The sequence below is a fragment of the Mirounga leonina genome, unplaced genomic scaffold (genome assembly GCF_011800145.1).
Source record: "Mirounga leonina isolate KUSES-001 unplaced genomic scaffold, KU_Mleo_1.0 Mir_173, whole genome shotgun sequence".
NCBI classification, from domain to species: Eukaryota; Metazoa; Chordata; class Mammalia; order Carnivora; family Phocidae; genus Mirounga; species Mirounga leonina.
Genome location: NW_023270447.1, coordinates 22683178 through 22709021, shown reverse-complemented (window position 1 = coordinate 22709021; position 25844 = coordinate 22683178). Strand labels below are relative to the sequence as shown.

Below are 25844 nucleotides of genomic sequence, written 5' to 3'. Positions count from 1 at the left end.
TGGTTTCGTGGGTGCTCAGAGTGGTCTGGTAGATATCCAGCTCAATTCCGGGGACCAGTTGAAATAGGGTCCCCTACTCCTCCGCCATCTTTCCCCCCCTCAAAAAAATTGTATTTTATGTGCAAAAACTTAGAATGATCTTGCAGACATCTCCTTGAAACACATCCAACAACTTAAAACCACTGCTAATTTTCCCAGCCTCAGAAGAAAGAGAGAACAGTTGTTCCTAGTTAATGTGTCCTATGCTTCTCAAATTTGACTAATCACTTAGGGAGCTAGCTAAAATGCAGATTATGGTTCAGTGGGTTCAGGGCCCAAGAGTGTTCAAAAAAAAAAAAAAAAAAGTCTTCATTTCTAACAACCTTCAGATGATACCAGAGGACCTCAGTTTGAGTGGCAAGGATTGAGACCGCCCCACCCTTCTCATCTTTCCTGTCTGACCCCGCCCTCCTTGCTATTGATTCACCAGTATAAGCGCTTGACTCAGAACAAGCTAATCAGAGCTCTTCTCCAGGATTTCTTTGAACCGGAACTAGGGAAGATGATCCTTGTCTCTCCGGCAGCGAAGCTATATATTGTGAGGCTCAGGACTAGTTTCTGTCCATTTTTCCTGCTGAAAGGGGGAAATTGCTCTGGGATGATGAGGCCAATAGAACAAAAGATGGGCAAAAACCCTGGCTACATTCATATCCCTAGTTTCCCCAGTTACCACTGAACCTGAGCTCTAGGGTCAACCTCACCTTCGCAACACTATGTGAAATGAGCCTAATATTCTTTCCTATATAAATATATATGACTAACTTATTTGAGTTGGTGTTCTGTCACATGCAACCAAAGAGTATGCCTAAAACATTCATACAATTAATATTTCAGAACATAATTTATCTCAATCCTCTTTTTCAAGTTGAATAAACCATTCATTGTAATCTTTATACACAGAACCTATTTCCTTAATTTTGATTCTTACTTACTGGTCTGAGTCTAGTACCATCTAGCACCTGGAACATATTTGCTGACTTGGATTCATTTAGTCACTAAGCACAATTCATACTGTATAACAAGTACCATGCTGGAGCTGGGACCACATGGTCCCTGCTCTTCCAGTGGCTTACAGTTTACTCAGGGAGAGAGACAAAATAATTTAATGTGATGTGACATGATGTGATATAATTACAGGAGCTAAAGGAGAAAGGATCACAGAAGAGGTGCCACCTCGTCTACGTCTTGAAGGACAAACAGAAAGAGAAGAAGGAAATTTCAGTCAGAAAGAGCCAAATAGGCAAAGGCATAAAGATGAGAGTTAGAATGTTCCCTTTAGCGAAATGTAAATGTTTCCGCATGCCCAAAGCAGAAAGAGGAGAGGGCAGGAGGCTGAGAAGGCAGAAAGCAATGAGGAAGTAACTAAGCTACAAATCAAGGAAGGCCTTAAATAAAATGACAAAGATCTTGTGCTTTTTCTTGTAGGCAATCAGGGAATGATAGTAAAATAGTTGCAGCAGGACAAGATCATGTTTTATTTAAAAAGATTGTGCTGTAGAATATATTGAGAGGAAACAGGATAGAGACAGGAATTCTCTGAGGATCTCTGAGACTGCAATCTGAGCTAGTGAGCTACTATGCAAAATTATAGAGAGGCAAAATAAAATCTTTCAGGGTCAACTGATTTTGTCTTTTTCATATCCCTGTTGCAAATACCTTTATTACATTTTCTTTTACACACAGATAATTTGGGAATTGTTATAACATTATCATTAAAATGTGTCCCTGTAGACAGCATATTACTGCATCTTTTCAAAATCTAAGCTGAAGTGAATTTAATGAATTCACACAAGGTTTATTTGTTAAAAATTTTTTCTGCCATCTTCTTCTATATTTCCTATTTCACCTATTTCCTTTTTGTTTCTTCTGTTCCCCTTCTTTCCTAACTTCCATCAGATAGACTGAATTCTACTCAGCTGGTTTGAAAATCAGACATTATACATTTAGCCTTCTGGTGGTTATCACTACTTAATAAGACCCATTCGTATATTTATTAGTCATCTATTTCCTATAGTAATAGAATTCGAAAGCTTATCAATATCCACATTCCCCTTATCTCCCTCACTTTCAACAGAAATGCCTTAGCAGTCTTTATCTCTCTCTGCACTCCAACAGCAACCTGCCTCATGTTGATATTTTCTAGAGTTTAAATTATAAATAGATAGGTTTTTGTTGTTGTTGTTCTTTGCTTATTTAGGCAAGAAATTTTACTAAATTATTTACTAGCATTTAGTTCCCATATCTTATTTTTTAATGTTTTAAGTTTTTATTTAAATTCTAGTTAACATACAGTGTAATATTGGTTTCAGGAGTAGAATTTAGTGATTCATCACTTAGCATCACTTATATACAACACCCAATGCTCATCACAAGTGCCCTCCTTAATCCCCATCACCCATATTTTATTGATTCATCTTTATTTGTTTTGCTTCTTGCTGGAGAATTTCCTCCAACATCTGTTTTCAGAGTGTGTATTAGGTAATCTAAGGCCTAGTATTTCTGACATTATTTTTACTTCATTCTAATATTAAAGTGATTAATTTAAAATATGAGGTTTTTTTCTTTCAGTATTTTGAAAATAGTATTCCATTGCTTCTTGCACTTAGGATTTCTGCTGAGAAGTCTGAGCTAGATGTATAGTTGGTCATCATCAGAGTACAAAGGATAACTGAAGCCATGTGTGTGAGTGAGATCACCCACTGGAACATAGAGAGGGGGAAGAGAAGAGAGCCAAGAATGAACTCTTGAAAAAAGCCAACACTTAAGTGAGAAGAGGGGATAACGAAAGAGGCATTGTGAACTAGACTGAGAAGGAACAGCCAGAGATATACCAATATAATCAGGAATGCATCATGTAGACCAAGAAAGGAGGCAGTTTCAAAAAAGACGGAATGGTCAACAACATCAAATACTACAGAGAGGTGGAGTAAGATTAAATACTCATTGCTCACTGCATAAAACAATATATCCAAATTTACTGAGTTCTCTTTTTTAAGATGAGAAAGGTTTGGATTGCTTTCAAATGCTGTTGAGAGGGAGCAGAGATCAGCAGGAAGCCAGTAGAGAGGGAGAAAGAGGAAAGAGAGGGGGAAATGATGCTTTGTTGAGGTCCTGGAGGAGACTGGAGGACAAAGAGCACAGGTACATGGAGATTAAAAGGTGATTATTGGTGTTTTCTGGGGCATGAGGAAAGGGACAGTCCAGATAAAGGTATATTTGCAGACGTAAAGGCAAGCATTTGGGGGAGTTCATGCTAGTAGCTTCTATTTTCTTTGTGAAATTAGAGTTAAGGACTTTTGCTGATAGCTAAGGAATTAAGTGAGTTAAGACCAATATTTTGGATATCCCTTTAGACTAGAACAAAGAACAAAAACATCTTCTAGAGCAAACAATATGTTCTTAAACATGCAGTTGAAGCATTATATTTCTTTTCCACAACTCTAATTTTTTTAAGTTTTTATTTTAATTCCATTTAACAGTGTTATATTAGTTTCAAGTGTATGATATCTCCAGCAAGAAGCAAAACACTTCCATGTATCACCTGGTGCTCATCACAAGTGTATTCCTTAATGCCCATCACCTGTTTAACCCATCCCCCCCACCCACCTCCCCTCTGGTAGCCATCAGTTTGTTCTCTATAGTTGAATGTCTGTTTCTTGGTTTGTCTCTTCTTTTTCACAACCCTTAAAGGGAACTGAAGCAAATTTCTTCTTGTGGGTCCATTCTGATTTGTGTTTCTGGTGAGAGAAGCTTTAAAGTATAAAACTTACTTCCTGTTCTTGGCTCTGTTTCTTGTCATATGGACAAAGTCTGCCTTCATAGGAGAGAATGGAAGTGACTCAGAGAAGTAGCAACAAAGAAAGGAGAGATAATTTTTAAGTCCCTGGTTTTGGCTGTTCCTAAAAACTAGCTACATCTTGACCTTCCCATAATTCCAGGTTCAATCCATTTTTGGGTTCTCTGAGTCAATAACCTCCACTTAATTCCTTAAGCCAATTTGAGGTAAATTTCTATTTGTTGGAACGGAGAGTTTACACTAGTAAATGATAAGTGCAAATGAACAAGACAGATAGAAACATTACAGGAGTTCAGAGGAGAGAGATTTCTTTGGCCTGGGAGGTCAAGAAAGATTTAATGACCTTACTCGGGGTGGGACAAGGACTAGTTCAAGTTTGTAGAGCTAGATAAGCAGCCATCGTGACAAGTGGGAGAGGCATCCAAATGCTAAAGGTGCATAAACTCAAAGTGAACTTGAACTCTACAAATGAAAGTAAATGTGGAAGACAGAATAATGGCCTCCCAAAGATGTCCATGTCCCCACAATAGTGAATGTGTTACCTAACATGGCACAAGGACTTTGCAGTTGTAACTAAATTAAGGATCTTAAAATGGGGAGATTATCCTGGATTTCCAGGTGGCCCCAGTGTAATCACAGGAGTCCATATAAAGGAAATATGGCAGTGGGAGAGGCAGAGAAGATGTGATGATGGAAACAGAGACACACAGAAAGAGGAACTTAAAGATGCTATACTTTGGGACTTAAAGATTAAGAAAGAGACCATGCATGAGCCAAGGAATGCAGGTAATCTCTAAGAAGTTGGAAAAGGCAGCCATCTGAAACAGATTTCCCCCTAGGGCCTCCAGAAGAAACCTGCTCTACTGACAGCTTAGTCCAATGAAACCCATTATCATAAGATAACCAATTTGTGTGGTTTTAAGTCACTACGTTTGTGATAATTTGTTACAACAGAAAGAGGAAACTAATACAGTGGGATAGGAGTGATTTGATTTTAAAAGATATGTCTCCATTCTCATTATATTTAATCCTAATGTTCAGACTTTCCAACCAGAGCCAAGATGCTACACATATCCATTGGCAAGAACTTTACATATCTAGCTTTGAACACAGAGCCTGGTTTATCAAAGGACATTAATAAATAGATTTGTTGGGTAAGTAAATGTGTGCTATATTCTAGTCTAATTAATTCCAGATCTCTGTTTCTAGGAATACCCCCCACCAAGTACCAACTCACACAAACACACACAACAGATAAATAAATGTGTGTGTGTTCATTACAGGTCTTTTCTATCTAGATGAGCCTTTATTGCCTCAAACTTAATTTGTCCAAAACTGAATTACTGACTTTGCCTCCACCTCCCACTCTCTAATCTGCTTTCTTTTTTATCTTCTTCCTTAAGTGAGTGGGAATTAGGAGTCCCAACTCTCCACCTAGATAGCCAAGCCCAAGAAAACTGGGAGTTACCTGGTTTTCGCTCTCCACTCTCAGTCACCAAATTATAGAGAATGTATCTTGTAATTACCTCTCAAATCCATCTCTCTCCTCTCTCTCCCTGCCGACACCACCTTCGTTTGGGCATTACACTCTCATATCCAGGTCAGAGCAAAAGCTCATCATGAGCGGCCCTGTAGGCAGCACCAGCAGCAAGACACCCCAGCCCCTGCCTGACCCATCCTCTACCTGCTCCCAGAGTTCTACCTATCAGTACACTCTAAGTAGGTCTTAAAAGCTTTTTGAGGTTCTTCATTGACTCCATAATTAACCCCATGAAGTCTAATCCTTGTTGCATGGCATTTCAGGTCTCTAACAGGAGCTCCTGAGGGGTACCATTGTGCCATGGTCACTACTTCACTCCTGACACCTGGCACGTGGTCAGGCATCTAGTAATGACTAAATAATTCTTTAAATATAATCAGGTCATTCCCCACCTTATCCTTTACAATATGACAATACCAAACTTATCATTGTTCCCCAGATGGTCGATGCTATTTCAGCCGCATGACTGCCGTTCTGTTCCCCCAGTCAGGAAGGCCTGCTCCCCACTGTTACAAGGAAAACATAGTCAACTACCAAAATCCTGTTGAAGCACTGCTTCTTCTTGATCTTTTCTCAAGCCACCTACCCCACAGGCCTCAAATTCTCTTCTCTGTACTTGTTCTGAGCCTCACTTTTCTCATCATAAAATAAAAACATTTCTTCAGCACTTACTATGTGCCAGGTAATCTCCTAGGCACTGGAGATTCGGTAGTGAAGAAAAAAGATAAAATGCTACTACCGTCCTATCCATGATGCTGATGCTAGCTAGAGTTAAAAAGAATTCATGTTCTAGGCACTATTCTAAGCAATTTACAATATAAACTCATTTAATCCTCACAATAACCCAGTGAAGTAGAAAGTGTTATTGTTCCCGTTTTACAGATGAGGAAAGTGAGGCACAGTTTTAGCAACTTACTTAAGATCTCCAACTGGTAAAAGTGACTAATCCAGCATTCAAATTCAGGCAGTCTTATTCTAGAACCTGCACTCTCAACCACAATGTCATATATATTTCTGTAACATATTGCACTGCACTAAATTGTAATCATTGATCTCCATATCTGTCTACCATGCTAATCTGTGACTTCATTAAAGCCAAGGACTATGTTTAATTTGCTATGGTATTCCTAAGGGCTACCATAGTGCCTAGTTTACAGTCATAGGAACTCAACTAATGTTTGTTGAACTACTGGCAACCCCAGTTGCAGTCAAAGTGCTGAATAAAGGAGAGAACACTGTGTTAAGTGCTAAACTTATGAACTTAAATATGTGAGATAAAAGAAAAATGTTAAACCTTCATCCTCTTAAGTTCCTAATTTTTTTATTGTGCTACAATATGTATAACATAAAAATTTATGATTTTAGCTACTTTTAAGTATACTACACTGCCACATTAAGTACATTCATTTGTTGTGCAACTATCACTACTATCCACATCCAGCACTTTTTCATCTTCCAAAACTAAAACTCCATAACCATTAAACAACAATTCCCCATTCCCCCCTCCTCCTAGCCCCTAGAACTACCATTCTATTTCCTGTCTCTATGAATTTGACTACTCTAGGTACCTCATATAAGTGGGCTCATACAGTATTTGTCCTTTGGTGACTGGCTTATTTCACTTGGCATAATTTTTTGAAGGTTCATCCATGTTGTAGCATTAAAACTGAATAATATTATTCTATTGTATGCGTACTCTGCATTTTGTTTATCCATTCATCCATTGATGGATACTTGGGTTGCTTCTACTTTTGGCTATTGTGAATAATGCTGCTGTGAATATGAGTGTACCTATATCTGTTCAAGTCCCTACTTTTAACTTTTTGGGGTATAGACGCAGTAATGGGATTGCTGGATCACATGATAATTCCATGCCTAATTTTTGAGGAGTCACCATAGAGTTTTCCATAGCAGCTGCATTATTTTACAGTTCCATCAGCAATGCACAAGGAAGGGTTCTAATTTCTCCATCCTACCAATAGTTATTTTCTGTGTGTGTGTGTGTGTCTGTGTTTGGATAATAGCTATACCAATGGGTATGAAGTGATATCTCATTGTGAAGTTCCTTGGGTTTTTGGACCAATGTTTATTTTTCTGGTCACTCTTAAGTCCTCTCTAAATCTCATACTACTCTTGAGTCCTAAACTGAAAGAATACTTCCTTGAAATCATATGAATGAGGGACATTTCCCATAGGATAATATTCTCTTCATTTATACATAATGATATGGAGGTGCTGAAATAGCTTGTGAAAATATTTTGTGGTCAATACACAGCTTTTTCCTACTGTGTCAGTCCTAATTTAGCCTTTGTCCTCTCTTTAATGATATAGTTCATTTTGATCCTATTCTGTTTCTGTTCATCCAGCTCTCTAGGCAAACGTATCCAAGAGTCACTGGCATGTTAATGAAGAAACATATTACTTAACTGCATTTTTTTTAATCTAGGTGCAAATTTTAAAACATTTTGTATTATACTGTTGTCATTATAACTTTATGAAGTTATAGATATATTTGCTTTAATCACTGTCCCAAGAAAATTTACTTTTAAAAAGAAGGGGAACAGATTTTATTGATTTCATGTGTGAAAGACACTTTGCCTAAAGAAAATTAAAATCGATTTTTTTTTACAACTTTCCTAATAAAATATCTCAAAGTATATAGCAATAGGTTAAATTTTAGAACTCTATCTAGAGGAAAAGCTCAATGCACAAAACAATATATTTCACTAAAGAAGGAGCTCAGTAATTTTGAACTTGATTACTTTGAAGCACATATATGCAGAAAGAAGATAAACAAGCAGCTCAACCAATAATTAATTGGACAAATGGTTCAATGAAAGAGGACTACTCCTCCTCTCCTAACCATCCCTACCTTAGGTGGCAAGGATCAACCAGAAAGAAGAGAAGCATCTAAGCAGGTTTTACAAGAATATTTAGAAAGTCATACAAAGGCATCAATGGTACAAGTTGACTTTGTACCAAGAACAAGGCTATGCCTACCAAAGAAATGCAAAGTGTAAATATCTAGCAAAGAAACTAAAAGTATGAAGGATTGTGTGGGTGCCAGGAATGCCACCATAAGCCTATTTTACCTTCTCATAGAGGTGATTAATCAAATGCATTTGCATCAAAGTCAGACCCACAAAGTAAAAATGTGTCAACTATGGTCAATATGATGAACGCCAGTTCTCAAAATTTGATGTTCATATGTATCACCTGGAAGTCTTGTTAAAAATGCAGATTCTGAGTCAGTAGGTCTGGGATAGTGCCTGTGATTCTGCATTTCTAGCAAGTTCCTAGCTGATGCTAATATAGGTGGTCCATAGCCCACAGTTTTAATAGCATAATGTACACAATCAGAAGGCCTGAAAAATCAGGTGAAAATTGAACTCTCTACGGCTTTTGGTAAAGCATTTGCTTTTCTGATAAGAGAGCAGACATTGTTCAGGCCACCATATCCCTCTGTTTACAGATACAGGACCTGTCTCTGCAGCAGCCACTTGCAATCATGAGTAAAAAGCCACCAATCTAAGGTTGGTAGAGAAGAATGTAGAAATTGCCTGTGTCTTTGATGTCATCACTAAGCCACTGTACCAGCCTTGGACTGCCTTGTAAAGAAAATAAATCCATATTTGGTTAAGCAACTGTAGGGGTCAGGGGCAGGCTGCCCCAAGATAGGCCACTTTGACATGAATATTATTTGGAGTTAAAAGTCATCAAAACCCTGCACATGCAGGAAAAGCTCTCCGCCTCCCCCTCAACTGCCTAAATTTACATTGGAGAGGAGAGCCTATACCTGGAAGAAAGCGATTAACAGAGACTCCCCTTTATCTAAGAACTTTATCTGCATATAGGGAGACCTCTGTTTTTCAAACCATCTCCTTTCACCTTCCTGCTACTGGCCTTCCTCACCTTTGTATCCTAAGCTCCTTATATACCCTTCTCCTTAGCTCATATAAGCTTCATGTTGCCTCATTTTCTTTGGAATTTCATATTTGTGTGGATTCCCTCTATGTAAGCCTATTAAATTTGATTTTCTCCTGTCTCATATCAATTTGATTCTAAGTCTAGCTAGAAGGACCTTGAAGGGCAAGCAGGTCTTCCTCCCTGACACCACTATTAATTAGGTGAAAACACTCTTAATTAATACATACAGGTTAGAGATACCAATGTGTAAACTATGGACCAAAACAAAACAAGACCAAAAAACCCCAAAAAACAAAACAAAACTAGTAGGAAAGGAAGTAAGAAGAGAAAAGGACCTGGGGAATCCACTGAGATAGGCTTCTTTGAATAAGCAAGGATCTACTGCAGACTAGTGAGTCCCAGCTTTTCCAGAAATAACCCACAAAGAATATCTTTTAATGTCAAAAGAATGTCAGTGATCTGCTTTCCCAACTCCCATACATAACGATAATTGATATTTATTGAGCAGTCATCATGTATCAGCCAGTGTTCTAAGTGTTCCATATGTATATATTTTTAATTCAAGTCTTAAAACTATTCTTTGAGGTGAGTTTAATATTCTCCTCACTCTACTAATGAGGAAATTGAGGCATGGAAAGATTAAGTGGCTTAACCAAGTTCACTCACTAATGATAAAGCTGGGGTTTGTATTCAGGCAGCACAACTCCAAAACCTTATATTCTCAACCACTTTGTCTTATTGCAGCCACAGAAGATAAGACCTCTGGTATCTGTGGCTTGAAAAAGGAAAGCATATATGCATATGGATTTGAACACCCATCTCAATAAACTTCAGTCCTCCTGAAGAGCTTAGTCCACAGATAGGAAATTACTCTCCTAATCCAGTGCTGCCATTAACATCTCTAGGTTGTGTTCTCCAGATTAGAATCATTTGACACTTTAAATTTTCAATTTTAGAATCAGGTGTTTAATATAGCTATGAATATAAGCAATCCCTGTTTGGATGCAAAAATTCTAATTGTAAAATAATTTTGGGTCATCTTAAAGACAGCAGTGACCCAGCCTACTTTATCAATCAATTAGAAAAAGAAGCATTGCTGCTCAGACTACAAGAGCAAACACAATTCTGGTATGGTTTACCAAAACCATACCAATTCTGGTATGGTTTATTTTAAAAATAAAACAAAACAAAAAATAAGACTAGTAAAATTAAAATAAGATAAAATAAAACATTAAAATCCTATCCATTCTTTAAGACTCAGATTGATTCCCTAAATCCATCTTTAGCCCTGACTCAGAATTCCTTGCTCCTTCTGTCTGGCTACCGCATATTTTTATTATAGCATTTATCACCTTGTATTCTAGATCTTCATAGGTCAGTCTTCTTCACTAAACTGTAGATTTCATAAGGGCAAGCACTTTTTTATCTTCTGAGCTTATCACAAAGGAAATCCCCTGTAAATATTCCAGGAACAAGTCTAAAGACTATATGACGTGTATATACAGTCATAACTTATTTATCATGCTTTGTTTTATTGCACTTCCAGATACTGTGTTTTCTACAAATTGAAGGTTTGTGACAACCCTGCATTGAGCAAGTCTATTGTCACCATTTTCCCAACAGCACTTGCTGACTTCATGTCTCTGTGTCACATTTTGGTAATTCTTGTAATATTTCAAAATATTCGTTATTATTATATTTGTTACCATCATCTGTGATCAGTGAACTTTGATGTTAATATTGTAATTGTTTGGGGGCAACATGAACTGTGCCCATATAAGATGGCAAACATAATTAATAAATATTTTGTGTGTTCTGGCTCCCCAATGACTGACTGCCCCAGCCATTCCTCCATCTCTCGCCACCTCCTCAGGCCTCCCTATTCCCTGAGACACAACCAATATTGGGTTAGTCCAGTTAAGAAACCTATAGGAGCCTCTAGGTGTTCAAGTGAAAAGAAGAGTCACATGTCTCTAACTTTAAATCAAAGGCTAGAAATGATCAAGCTTAATGAAGAAGGCATGTCAAAAGCCAAGATAGGCTGAAAGCTAGGCCTCTTGTGCTTAACAGTTAGCCAAGTTGTGAACACAAAGGCAAAGCTCTTGAAAGAAATTAAAAGTGCTACTCCAGAGGACACATAAATGTTAAAAAATAAAACAGCCTTGGGGCGCCTGGGTGGCTCAGTCGTTAAGCGTCTGCCTTCAGCTCAGGTCATGGTCCCAGGGTCCTGGGATCGAGCCCCGCATCGGGCTCCCTGCTCGGCGGGAAGCCTGCTTCTCCCTCTCCCACTCCCCATGCTTGTGTTCCCTCTCTCGCTGTGTCTCTCTCTGTCAAATAAATAAAATCTTAAAAAATAAAAAAATAAATAAATAAAACAGCCTTATTGCTGATAAGGCATTAACTACAGCCCGGATGATGGCAAATCTGTTTACAACATGGTTTACTGAATGTTTTAAGCCCACTGTTGGGACCTGCTGCTCAGAAGAAAGTGTTCCTTTCCAAAATATTCCTGCTCACTGACAATGCACCTGGTTACCCAAGAGCTCTGATGGAACTGGACAATGAAATTAATGTTGTTTTCATACCTTCTAACACAACATCTACAGCCCATGGATCAAAAAATCATTTTGACTTTAAGTCTTATTATTTAAGAAATATGGGTCTTAAGGCTATACCTGCCTCTGATGAATCTGGACAAAGTAAATTGAAAACCTCTGGAAAGAATTCACCATTCTAGATGCCATTAAGAACATTGGTGGGATACCTGGCTGGCTCAGTTGATAGAACATGTGACTCTTGATCTCAGGGTTATGAGTTCAAGCCCCATGTTGGGTTTAAAAACAACAACAAAAAACAAACATTCATGACTCATGGAAAGTGGTCAAAATATCAACATTCACAGGAATTTGGAAGAAGTAGATTCCAACCCTTGTGGATGACTTTGAGGGATTCCAAGTGGAGGCAGTAATTGCAGATGTGGTGGAAACAGCAAGAGAACTAGAAGTAGAAGTAGAGCCTGAAGATGTGACTGAACTGTTGCAGTCTCCTGGATGAAGCATTGCTTCTTATGGATGAGCACAGAATGTGATTTCTTGAGATGGAAACTACTGGTGAACATGTTATCAAGATTGTTGAAATGACAACAAAGAATTTAGAATATTCCATAAACTTAGTTGATAAAACAGTGGCAGGGTTTGAGAGAATTGACTCCAATTTTGAAAGACGCTTTATTGTGGGTAAAATGCTATCAAACAGCATTGCATACCAAAGAGAAATCATTCATGAAAGGAAAAATGGATCAATGTGGCAAAAATCATTGTCATTTTAAGAAATTGCCACAATCGGGGCGCCTGGGTGGCTCAGTTGGTTAAGTGACTGCCTTCAGCTCGGGTCATGATCCTGGAGTCCCGGGATCGAGTCCCACATCGGCCTCCCTGCTCAGCAGGGAGTCTGCTTCTTCCTCTGACCCTCTTCCCTCTCGTGCTCTCTGTCTCTCATTCTCTCTCTCACAAATAAATAAAAAATCTTTAAAAAAAAAAAAAGAAATTGCCACAATCACCCCAAACCCTTCAGCAACCACCACCCTGATCAGTCAATAGCCACTGACATCAAGGCAAGACCCTCCACCACAAAAAAGATTATGACTCACTGAAAGCTCAGATGACGGTTAGCATTTTTTACAATATTTTAAATTAAGGTATGTACATGGTTTTTCAGACATAATGCTATTGCACACTTAACAGACAGTAATATAGTATACACATGACTTTTATATGCACTGGGAAATCCAAAAATTCATTTGACTTTATTGGGATATTCACTTTATTGTAGTGATCTGGAACTGAGCCTGAAATATCTCTAAGGAATGGCTATAATGTGTTTCCCAGAAGACTGCTTATTCTTCCCAGTTATAAAAATCTAGTCTTCTGGATTAGGAAAAGGAAATTTTAATATGAGAAATATGTGAGAATCTGGTTTTTGCACTGGAATTTTCACCATTTATTTTTAATAGTCTTCCATTGATGGAGGGCTTGACAGATTATGAGTTGGCCTCTTTACCAGGGGAAATTATATGTCCTCAAAAATACAGCATAGGGGTTGTAAATATGGCTTGGGAAGCAGAACAGGGTTTCAGCTTGGTTCTGACATCTATTAGCTGTGGACTTTGGGCAAGGTATTAAGATTCAATTTTCTCATTTGTAAAGTAAGAAAAGTATCTATTCATAGGTTTATTATGAGGATTAAATGAGTTGACAGATTCAAAGAACGTCACATAGTGCTTGGCACATAGTAAATGCTCAGTAAATATTATTTGAAAAGTTAAAGAATGACACTCTATCTTAGGTTCTGTTCACCAGAAAGATCCTGAGACAAGGATTTGTATACAAGCAATTTACTAAGGAAATTCTTGAAGAAAAAAAAGTAAGGGAGAAGAAGCAGGACAGGGAAAGAATAAATTAAGCAGGTGTGCTGATTACAGGCAAAGTCCAATGGAAGTGGTTTCAGGCTGATCCCATAGGGATCTTTAGTGTATAAGTTACATCTTGGAATTTGTTTCAACCTGAAGCAAAGGCACTGAGATTTCATCTCTGCACCTGTTATTCATTGGCCAAGGACCACCTGGGAAGATGTAAGCTACCTCTGGCTGTCTGCATAGATGGACAAAGCAACTCCAGTAGCCTAATGGTCATTCTCCAGAGAAGAGTTGTCTCACTGTGGGCAACTGGAAGCAAAAGCACCCTGATGCAAGGGGAGAAGGAGCATTCAGGAACAGTAAAAGGAATATGAGCAGATTGGGGCAGAGCACCAAGAGTATCTATCATCATACCCCAAGGTGTAACCAACCAGGAAAAATATAGCTCCCCCTATGTCTTTCTCTCTCCTGGTTATATAAACTTGGACAATTTACTTAACATCTCCGGTCTCTGTCTCACCATTTGTAGAAGGAGCATGATAATATTATCTCAAAGAGTGATTATGAAAATAAACGGACCAAAAACCATGAGATACCTAGGAATAAACCTAACCAAAGAGGTGAAAGACTTGTACTGTGAAAACCATAAAACACTGATGAAAGAAATTGAAGATGACAAAAAGAAATGTGAAAACATTCCATGCTCATGGATAGGAAGATCAAATATTGTTAAAATGTCTATACTACCCAAAGCAATCCACATTTAATGCAATCTCTATTAAAATACCAACTGAATTTTTCACAGAGCTAGAACAATTTTAAAATTTGTATGAAACCACAAAAGACCCCCAATAGCCAAAGCAACCTTGAAAAAGAAAAGCAGAGCTGGAGGCATCACAATTCCAGACTTCAAGTTATATTACAATAAGCTATAGTACTGGCACAAAAAGACACACAGATCAATAGGACAGAATAGAAAACCCAGAAATGAACCCATATGGTCAATTAATCTTCGACAAAGCAGGAAAGAATATCCAATTAGAAAAAGTCTCTTCAACAAATGGTGTTGGGAAAACTAGATGGCAACATGTAGAAGAATGAAACTGGGCCACTTCCTTACACCAAACACAAAAATAAATTCAAAATAGATTAAAGACCTAAATGTGAGACCTGAAACCATAAAAATCCTAGAGGAGAACATAGGTAGTAACCCCTTTGACATTAGCCATAACAACTTCTTTCTAGATATGTCTCCTGAAGTAAGGAAAACAAAAGCAAAAATAAACTATTGGGATTTCATAAAAATAAAAACCTTCTGCACAGTGAAGGAAACAATCAACAAAACTAAAAGGCAACCTTTGGAATGGGAGAAGATATTTGCAAATGACATATTGGATAAAGGGCTAGGAGCCAAAATCTATAAAGAACTTATTAAATTCAACACCCCAAAAATAAATAATCCAGTTAAGAAATGGGCAGAAGGCATGAACAGACATTTCTCCAAAGAGGTCATATGTCTGACAAACAGACACCTGAAAAAATGCTCAACATTACTCATCAGCAGGGAAATACAAATCAAAACCACAATGAGATACCACCTCATACCTGTCAGAATGGCTAAAATTAACAACACAGGAAACAACAGTTGTTGGTGAGAATGTGGAGAAAGGGGAACGCTCCTACACTGTTGGTGGGAATGCAAACTGGTGCAGCCACTCTGGAAAACAGTATGGAGGTTTCTCAAAAAGTTAAAAATACAACTACCCTACAATTCAGAATTGCACTACTAGGTATTTACCCAAAGAATATAAAAATACTAATTCAAAGGGATATATGCACCATGATGTTTATAGTAGCATTATCTACAATAGCCAAATTATGGAAAGAACCCAAATGTCCATCAACTGATGAAAGGGTAAAGAAGATGTGGTGTATATATATAATGGAATATTATTGAGCAATAAAAAAGAATGAAATCTTGCCATTTGCAACAACATGGATGGAGCTAGAGTGTATTATGCTAAGTGAAGTAAGTCAGAGACAGACAAGTACCATATGATTTCACTCATATGTGGAATTTAAGAAACAAAACAAATTAGCAAAGGGGAAAAAAAAAACAGAGAGGCAGGCAAACCAAGAAACAGACTCTTAACTATAGAGAACAAACTGATGGCTACCAGAAGGGAGGTGGGTGAGGGAATGGGTTAAATAGGTGATGGGGATTAAGGAGTGTATTTGTTGTGATGAACCCCAGGGTTGTATGGAAGTACTGAATCACTATATTGTACACCTGAGACTAATACTACACTGTATGTTAACTGAAATTTAAATAAAAACTTAAAAATTTTTAATGTAAATTAATAAAAATCAAATAAAAATTTTAAATAAATCAGTTCTTGAAAAGTAGCAGAGTATCTGACCTAGAATGGATACACAACAAATATTAGTTCTCCCTAATTCTTAACAGATTCATATATATAAAAAGAGTGGATTATAGAGATCACTTTGAATACACGAATTTGTAAGTACTTCCTCCTGGCATAAAATTCTTTGGACAAACTTTCTGTTGAAAGCAATTTTATTCAAAGGATTTTTCTCCTTATGGTTTTTTCAATTCTTCTGATTACATGAAGAGAAATTCTTCAATTTAGGAGTCCTACCTTACAATATTTCTGTATCCACTAACCTTACAACTTCTAAAAAGAAAGGGGTGCCTTGGGCTCAGGGCATAGCTAATTTAACAAATAGCTGCCGAAGCAGCAGCCAGGAAGAGTAAGGAGGGGCCGCCTCAGTGTTAGTGAGCAGGAAGCCATTAGAAGACGTCACACTGGGCTAAAAGCCAGATGTCCCTGGTTTGAGCTTTGCCACTTACCTTCCTAGGATATGTGTTCTCTTCTAAAACATCAGTGGTTCAACTAGATGATCTGTCAGGTACCTTCCAGCACCAAAATTCTACTACATGGATATTCAGAATCTCAACTCCTAAGTCCTGAAATTTGGAGGGCTTCCTATGTATAAAATGTATAGAAGTTCAGAGAAGGGAAATGACAGGCTGGATTGAGGAAGTAGAATTCAAGCTAGATATTGAAGAATAAGCAAGAACTAGAAAAATAAGTGTGGTCTAGGGCATAATAGTGGAAAGTAAAAATAATTTTTCACAAAATATGAAACTTTTTTTGATTAGAGGGAAAGATTTATTATAGATAGTATTAGGAAATAAAACTAGAAATTACAAATTGACCAGACTGTGGTATATTCTGAATAGTAAGGACAGAATTGTGCCAATCTAAAGATAATAATAAGCTCTTGAAGAATTAGAGAAAGGAAGGGCTCCTGGTTGGCTCAGTCAGTAGAACATGCAGCTCTTGATCTCAGGGTTGTGAGTTCAAGCCCCATGTTTGGTGTGCAGTGTATTTAATTAAAAAAAAAAAGATTTTGAGAAAGGAAAGGTGGTATTGTACATAAGATAATTTGGTGATATGCAAGATGAACTGGAGCCAGAAGTTATTGTTGGCTAAGAAATCTGTAAGAAGGCTGCCAAATTGCCTGGTTATGAGATGAACTATCCTTAAAAATTGAGGGGTTTATACCATTAGATTAATATTGTAAAGCAATTAGTTGAATGGGCATAGTTCCTCTAACAGTGAGAGAAAATGGAATCATCTCCATCTGTCCATCCCCATGTAGAGAACGTGTAGGAAAGTAGACTTCCCTTGATTATGTACGACTATATAGCTCTTTACAACCATAAATACATCTCCTTTTGGGTTTGAATATGCACATTTGGGAGTAGGGAAAGGAAAGAGTTTAAGTACCACTTTGTGAAACAGAAAAAAAATATTTGGAGTTCCAGGAATTTAACAATCCTGGAAGGAAAGAGTGAGAAGCAGAGAGTGAGGGAAGGAAAGGGGAGCTGGGCACTAGGTACAAAAAAGGATATGAGATCCCCTTAATTGTGGCATGTCCCAAGAACATAAAAGAACATGTGATTTCACATTGTTCCCCACTTAATGTATTGGGCTTTAAAGTGACAAAAAAACAAAAACAAAAACAAAAACCAGCCATTTCCCTTTCAGAGATTGGAACTGATTTGGAAATAGACCTGGGAGTCAGGTCACCAAAATATTGACTATATCAATGATGAAGCTGGACTAATAAATATGACTTGACCTAAAGCCACAATTGGGATTTCTAATGCTTCTCTCCAAGTCTAGAATTTAGACACTTCCTGTGCCATCCCCAAAACATAGTCTGCAAAACACAGCCTGCAAAGTTATCTGACTAGGTATGGAGAGAATCACAACCTCACATAAAATGGACACTAGTCATAGGGAAAGAGACTGGTTTCCAGATCTGGCTCTAGAAGGCAGGAATGGACCCTGACCCATGTGTGCTTAGCACAACAAATCTAGAATAGGATACATATACTGTGGACTGGCAGATCCAAAGGAGAAGGAGGAAGAAGTATCATTCCATCCAAGAAATCAAAAGTGAAATCATAGACCATATGCTTGCCTCAATATAACAATCCAAATCCTCTTCCCATAAGGAAAGAAACGCTATTATTCTCTTAGCATGTGATTGCCTCATAAAAGTCCCATATGAAGAAACCTCTGTCAATATGGTAATCAGAAGTTTCTCTCCCTGGATAATTCAGAGTTGTTCAGTGAAATTCCCAGAAAAGAGGAAAATCTGAGATGGGATGTTAAAAAGAAAGAAAGAACATCAAATTAGTATCCCATTTTCTTAACATTCAACCTGTGAGGAATACAAGGAATTTCTCTCATTGATAAATTTAACTTGGGAAAAGACAAATCTGTTTCTTTTATAGCTTTTGGGAAACAGTGTTACTTATTCAAATGTGAATCCACTTTGGTTTAACACAGCCAATAAAATGTGTGTCAGAGACAGAATGAGAATAGGATAGGGAATTATTAACACAGTAAAGGTAAATTTTCCTGAGATCCTAAATGCACAACCAAGCTGTTAATACTGCATAACAGAAAGTGTTACCCACTGGAATCAATTATTATTCAAATTTTACCAACTATTTTCCTTTTGGAGTTAAGATCTAAAAATTAAACTTTACAAAAACTGTATTTTGAAGCTGAATAAAGATTTTTTATATATATTAAAGGTTTTATACAGAAACAATTCATAGTAATTACATTTGCAAAAAAATTTACCAATTTTGTAGTATTGCTTGTATCAACATAGAGATCTTATTAAAAAGTGAAATAAAAATTAATACCACCAAATCTGAAATTACTATATGATATTTAAGGACATTGGGAAGATTTAAGCAAAACAGCCCCAGCATTAAGTGGTCCAAATATCCCCAATCTGGTGTATAATCAAAGAGGAAACTAAAATCAAAAACTATATAATAATAAATGTCAAATACATCAGTGAAATAAAACAGGCTATCTAGACTGGAGTATGTTATGTTAAAACTTGTGGGACATGGCCAAAATAATATCCAATGTACTTGTAGTATTTATTCCTAAGCAACAATAAAATAAAAATAAATTAGCCTACAATCAATATAAGAATCTAGAAAAATAACTACATTATAAATCTAAAATGAAAGCAATGACTAATAATAAAAGAAGTTAATGAAATAATGAGCACCACCAACAATAATAATCAAAAATAGTTTTTTAAATGTATAATTTCTGGGGCTAGTAAAGGTATAGGGAGAAAACTTTGTCTTACATTATATAATCCCCCAAATAGAAATATAAATACCTCTAAATGTTCACCAATGAGAGAACTCTTAAATGACAGTTAATCTATATCATAAAATTATAGTCATTATTTTAAAATAATGAAAAAAATAATAAATAATTAAAAGAATGACATAATTCTATATGAACTACCATATACTAGGTTTCCAAATTTCATCCATGTACATACCAACTTCAGGATTGCTGTCATGTTCATATAACCATTCTACAATTTTCTTAATATGTTTAAATGTTTCTAAATAGATGTTTACATTTTCTAAATATATGTTTAAATCTTAATATATGTTTCATTTGAAAAAAGAAAAATAACCTGGTATCATTATAACAGTAATATCTGTGAAATCATCAGTTTGATATGTTGGTTAACAACTATATTTTTCAAAGTTCCTTGTCCCAGTAATAGATAATGAAACCCAACCCTTTTGAGTGCCCTAAGTGAGCCTGTTTGCCTGAGCAGGATTTTGTTTAGACCAATTTAGCAAAGTCCTTTCTGATTTGTGACCAGCCAGCTTCTGCCCAGGATGTCTATTCAGGTTGAGTTGATGGAGACAGTGGCCCTTGTGGCTGGACCAGCCAACCGAAAATCTGTAAGGGGCAGACTAGCAATGAACAGAGATGGCTATGAGACACCAGAGCAGCTCCCCACCTTCCTTTTTTATGAAGAGTATTATAAATTCAGCAAGGGATATAGATGGAAAATAAGTCAAGAGCATACATTTGTCTCTAATTCCATGGAGATCCTTTTTCAGGACCCATGAAGCATCATTCCTTTCTGTGCCACCAGGAACAGAGGGGGACTGTTACAAATACTCATCTATTTTCACAGAGCTGCATGTGCCCAGGTCTTGCAGGGAGCTTTTCCTAATTCCTCTGGCAAAGATGAAGCATCTTTCCTCCAACCTTATAACCAAGAGTTTCCCAACTTTGTTGAGGGAGTAATAGCACCTCCTCAAATATCATGCAAATGCCAAGGGGATCTGAGTCCCTCAGGTTTCTCTAAATTTCAAAGGTTTTGGACAAGCTTCTGTTTAGCCATTGTGATATATCATTATTTGGGGTTAAAATGATAACCATTCACTAATTTAGTCAGTCCATCAGTCAAAAACAATTTTCTGAGCACCAACTCTACAAGATGGGTGCATGCTTGGTTTGCTTGAAGCCCCTCAAGCTAGAATTCAGGGAGAGGTGGGGGGCAATAGAAGAGAGGTCAGCAAGGGAACCAGGGCAAGACTGCCTCAGATATATTTCTTAATGCTCAGCCCCTACGCCCTATAAGTAATCACATTTCCATGGAGTTGCCAGTATAACAGCTCCATCCTGTATCTTGTACAACATATTAATTTCATAAATGTAAAATTACCCCATAATATTCCTGAAGGAATGGAAGGACGGTGTAGGATGCTGCCTAAAAGGGCAAAAGTCTGGGCACATGTGATAAAATGCCTCTTGTAAGAATGTTGCTTGTTCAGAATGCAACATGATTACCCTCCTACTGAAACTCTTAATTTAAAGATATTTTCTGGTCTTCTATTTCCAGTTCTCTTTGGGTTTCTGATGAGTTCTGGTTCCTTTTGCTTTAGAATTAAACATTATTTTATCCATCATTAACAATTCCTAACCTGACCCCCTTTCTCCTTTTTTTTAATCTTATATTATTTGCCTTGTAAAACCATATTGCTTTGCTGTAGAATAATTAAATCTATGGGGCTCGGGGTAAGAATGCTGCGTTCAAATCCTGACTCTGCCATTTACTAGCTATGTGATCTTGGTAAGTTACTGAAACTGTGTACCTCAGCTTCCACACATAAAATGAAGATAATATTCATGCTTAACCTTAAGAGAGTTATAGTGAAGATTGAGAGAATCTCTGCCCTAGTAAGCACTAAATAAATGTTAACTATCAAAATTATTCACTCTGCCTCAATAATAATTAGCACATACCAGATTCTGTTTTTGTTTGTTTTTGTTTTTTAGAGTTTATTTTTTAGAAAGTTTTAGGTTCACAGCAAAACTGTGAGGAAAGTACAGGGAGTTCCCATATACCATCTGTTCCCACATATACACCAGTCTCCCCACTATTAAAACTCCACACCAGAGCAGACTCTTTTGATATCCTTGCATAAAAACCCTCTGCCCCTCCTCCCCCACTCGCATTCTCTCTCTCTCTCTCTCTCTCTCCCAGGAGTCCTTAAATAAATAAATCTTTAAATAAAATAAAATAAATTTTAGGTTAGTTTTCACAGCCACCTTACCTAAATTGGTGTTATTTACATTTAAAATTTTAAATTCTCTTCCATTATTTATACCCTTGGTAAATAATCTAAATATTTATTAAGTCCCTCTGTAAAACTGAATAACATCATTACCATTATTGTTTCTATTCATTTCATTAGAAAATTTTATTAATTTTCACACTGTACTGTACAGAAAATACGAAGTCTATGTCTATATGCAGGAAATGAACCAGAATTAGAAAGTACATAAAATATTTTTCAAGAGGAATATGTGCAATTTTTTATAAAAAGACCTGATCTCAGGATGCCTGGGTGGCTCAGTCGGTTAAACATCTGCCTTTGGCTCAGGTCATGGTCCCAGGGTCCTGGGATTGAGTCCTACACCAGTCTCCCTGCTCGGCAGAGAGCCTGCTTCTCCCTCTGCCTGCTTCTGTGCACACTCGCTCGCTCTCTCTCTCTCCAACAAATAAATAAATAAAATCTTTAAAAAAAAAAGATCTGATCTCTTCTTTGTTTTAGGTCACTTTTACAGTAACATGCAATAAAATGATTGGTGTAAACTGAAGTCAAACATTTTGCTACATATTATAACACTGACCTTTATACAGGCAACGTCCCAACATTGATAAGGTTTAGGACTATATATATGGAGAGAGAAACAAAGTGAAAGAAAAGCCTTTTGAGCAAACCAACTTTGGGGCCAGGAAAGCCTTGACAGGAACAATGGGGTTATTAAGTTTTATCTTCCTTTTAGTCCTATACCTGCTGCAGGGATCTAATACTTCCCTTGTTCAGCTGAATAACAATGGGTATGAAGGCATTATCTTTGCTATAGACCCTCGAGTGCCAGAAGATGGAAAAATAATTGAACAGATAAAGGTAAGAAAGAAATGGGATTTCTTCTATTTGAATTGTGGAGAAGAAAAAAAGTTAGTAGTTAATAATTATGAACTTCTGAATGTTACAGGAAGCTTAAAAGCAGCATGGTACAGTAAAAATAATGCTGGAACGGCAGAGGGAATTGGAAGTTCTAGGTGGGGTTCTACCCTGTCTCACCATAAGACCAGAGACAAGGCACAGAGCCTTTCTGATCTCAGTTTCTTCATCTATAAATAGCAGTTGAACTCATCTGTTCTTTAAACACTTATTTAATGAATACTTATGACAAGTCAGGGAGATAAAACAGTGAATTAAAAATTCCTTGCCTTCGTGCAGTACACATTCTTTTTAGATGATATAGATAATAAAAACATGTAAAAGTATAGCAGGTCAGATGGTAGTAGGTTGCCATGGAGTAAAGTAAATCAGCAAAGGGGGATAGGCGGTGTTGGTGGGGCTGGGTAGGAGGAGAACGTGGGTTACTGTTTCATGTAGGGCAGTCAGGGAAGGCCTCACTGTTGATGGTGACGTCTGAGTGGAGACCTGAGATGAGTAAGGGAAGAACCCATTGAAAACCTGGAGGAGGGAACAGCAGGTGCAGCGAGCATACTTGATGTGACCAGCAGGAGGTGATGGCCAAGAAGAAGGGTGGGGAGAGCTGAACATGGAGACAGAGGGCCCAGACCACTGGAAAGACTTGGGCTTTTACTTCCATGGAAGGTTTCTGAGCAGAGGTCGGTGTGCTCTTTCATGCATGTGCTGGGATCACTCTGAGTGCAGTGTTGAAGAAATTCTGTAAAGGGCTCTTCTACTTGTCATTCACCCTGTATAGCTCTGTTGTAGCATAGAGGTATGGAGGGACACCAGGTAGGAAGCTGTTGTGGTGAGAAGTGACGGAGACCAGGTATAGGGATGTTGTGCTAGAGATCATTAAAGTGGTATAATTCTGAACATATTCTGAGGGTATCAGACAAATTTGCTGATGGTTTAGATGTGGCATTGGGGAAGTGAGGAGGGAAAAACAGAAGTCAAGGAAGACTTCAAGGGTTTTGGTCTGAACACTAAGAAGGATGGAATTATCATCAGTTGAGAAGGTGAAGACTGTAAATGGAAAAAATTTGGCAGATGGGAGATCAGGACTTAGTTTGAAGCATTTTGAATTTGAGATGCTTATTAGATATCCATATAGATGGAGATAGGAATCTGAATTCAAGGGGGATATCTGGGTGGAGATAAAAATTTGGGAGTCATCAGTGTACAGAATGAGATTTAAAGCCATGGGAATAAATGAGTTCACTAAGAAGTACAGATGGAGAAGGAAAAGGTTCCAAGACTGAACCAAGGAATTTGATTTCTAAAGTTTCTTCCAACTATATCATTTCACATAATAAAGAGATTGGTGTTACAGTCATGCAAATTAGCTCTGTCTGTCCCTGACATCAACATTTACTAATTCCTTACATTCAGTTCCTCCACTGCTATATCCTTATGCTCACTGATTTAGCCTTCTGCATGGATGTTGCTATCCATCAGAAGCTGATGTGTTTGACCTGGGTGGTGAGCAGGTGATTCTGTGGCTGCCATTTATTACTCATTCTGAATAAACTCTTGAAGCATAGCTGTGTTCATTTATTGATAATTTTTGAATTCCAGGAAAATATAAAGATTCCTTTACTGAAGAGCACAGGCTTGAATAGCAGTTAATATAGCTGATTCTGAATGATGGCTTCTTAGTGTTCAGGAATAATCAGTTTCAAACTTTTCCAAACATCAGAAATCAGTATTTGAAAGAATTATTTGTAGGGGCAAAAAAATTTATTAAAATGTCCTCTACTGAACACCACAAAAGTTCAATTATTAGTAGGTAGACATGCCTCTAGATTACACAATGTTTCCTGACATTCTCCCAGCCCTCTACAAAGTCCTTGCATTTATATTATCAGGCAACCTTGTGAAATTCTCTCATCCACATTATAGAGAAAAGAAAACTCTAGTTGGAAAAGTAAATAATTTTCAAGGTCAAATTAAATAGCACAATTACAGCTGAGATCCAACACATGGGCTTTGAAGGCTGACAAATCTGGGTTTGAGTTCTGGCTTATATAAGGTAACAAAGATTACTCTTTTTTCTAACTGGTGAACCAATTTGCAGAACCAACTTACTTTGGGGATATTATCTGACCATAATAAGATTCATGCTGAATTTACTCATAATTCATGACCTGAGATGTCAACTGTCAACTTTCCTTATTCCTTTTATTCATGTGTCTTCTTGGTTTGAAAGTACTCATTTTTTTTGAAACATTGATAATACTAATCATCTTTGATCCAACTAGGATATTATAGGAATTCTGAGAAGGAATTTTGAAAGAATATTATAGAAATTTTGCTTGGAAAGCCTGTGAGAAGCATTATTTTCCATCCTAGTATGCCCTAAGGGATCATAGTCATCTGACACAGGTCTGTAAAATCCTTCAATGACCTGAGAATATACCACTACCCAAGGCAGTTGCACAGAGCTAAGGATACTACGAAGTAAATGGAGTACCTTGGAGTTATACAATGCACAACCCACACAACTGTATGCAGTTTGTTCATGTTATCTCCCTGACATGCCATAGAACTGTATACTTCTCCAATCTGTACCACAATTCAAATCACCATTTATAATTTTTATCTCATAGAAAGAGAGATAGCCATCGCTTCAAGTAAAATGTGACAACTGGCTGATATCTAAATATTCCAAAACAAAAATGAGGAAAGGATCCTTAGGGAATAGGCAGAGAATTCTTTTATCCACTTTAGGTCAGTGATGAAGTAATTCCCAACCTACTTTAGGAGATCTCTGAAACCCCTTTCCTAACTCTTAGCTAGTTCTTTGGGCATTCAGTTCTCTGCACTCTGGCTTCTGACTGATCCCATGGCTATGAACCCAATCAGTTTGCTGATCTCTTCAATGCATATGAGTCAGCACACTGGACTCTCTTCAAGAGAACAAGACAGAGAGCCCTGGGATTCCTGAAAAAAGAATAAATCTATTGTGGGCTTGTGTCAGGTCAGGAAGCATCATGGAGAAGGAGAGCCCATCCTGAAGGAAACAACACTGTTGACTGGGATATTGCCAGCAAGATGAAGAGTTTGATATTGTCATCCAGCACCCAGGATCCTTCAATTATTCAGTGGTTTTGATCATGTAGAATAGATCACCATTAAGAAGCATTCATCCACCTATTTCTCCCACTAGTTATTAAGTTCTAGAAAGGGACTA

At 37.4% G+C, this 25844-nt stretch overlaps 2 protein-coding genes across 2 annotated transcripts in view; one reads left to right on the top strand and one right to left on the bottom strand.

The window, feature by feature from the left end:
* The window catches only part of ODF2L (outer dense fiber of sperm tails 2 like), a 282358-nt gene that overhangs the window by 158444 nt on the left and 98070 nt on the right, over positions 1-25844 (bottom strand). The gene's annotated exons all lie outside the window — the stretch shown is intronic.
* LOC118020278 (calcium-activated chloride channel regulator 4-like) overlaps positions 22421-25844 on the top strand; it is a 59640-nt gene continuing 56216 nt past the window's right edge. The window contains 1 exon segment of the mRNA XM_035020202.1: positions 22421-22576. Within this exon segment, the coding sequence (XP_034876093.1) occupies positions 22421-22576 (156 nt within the window).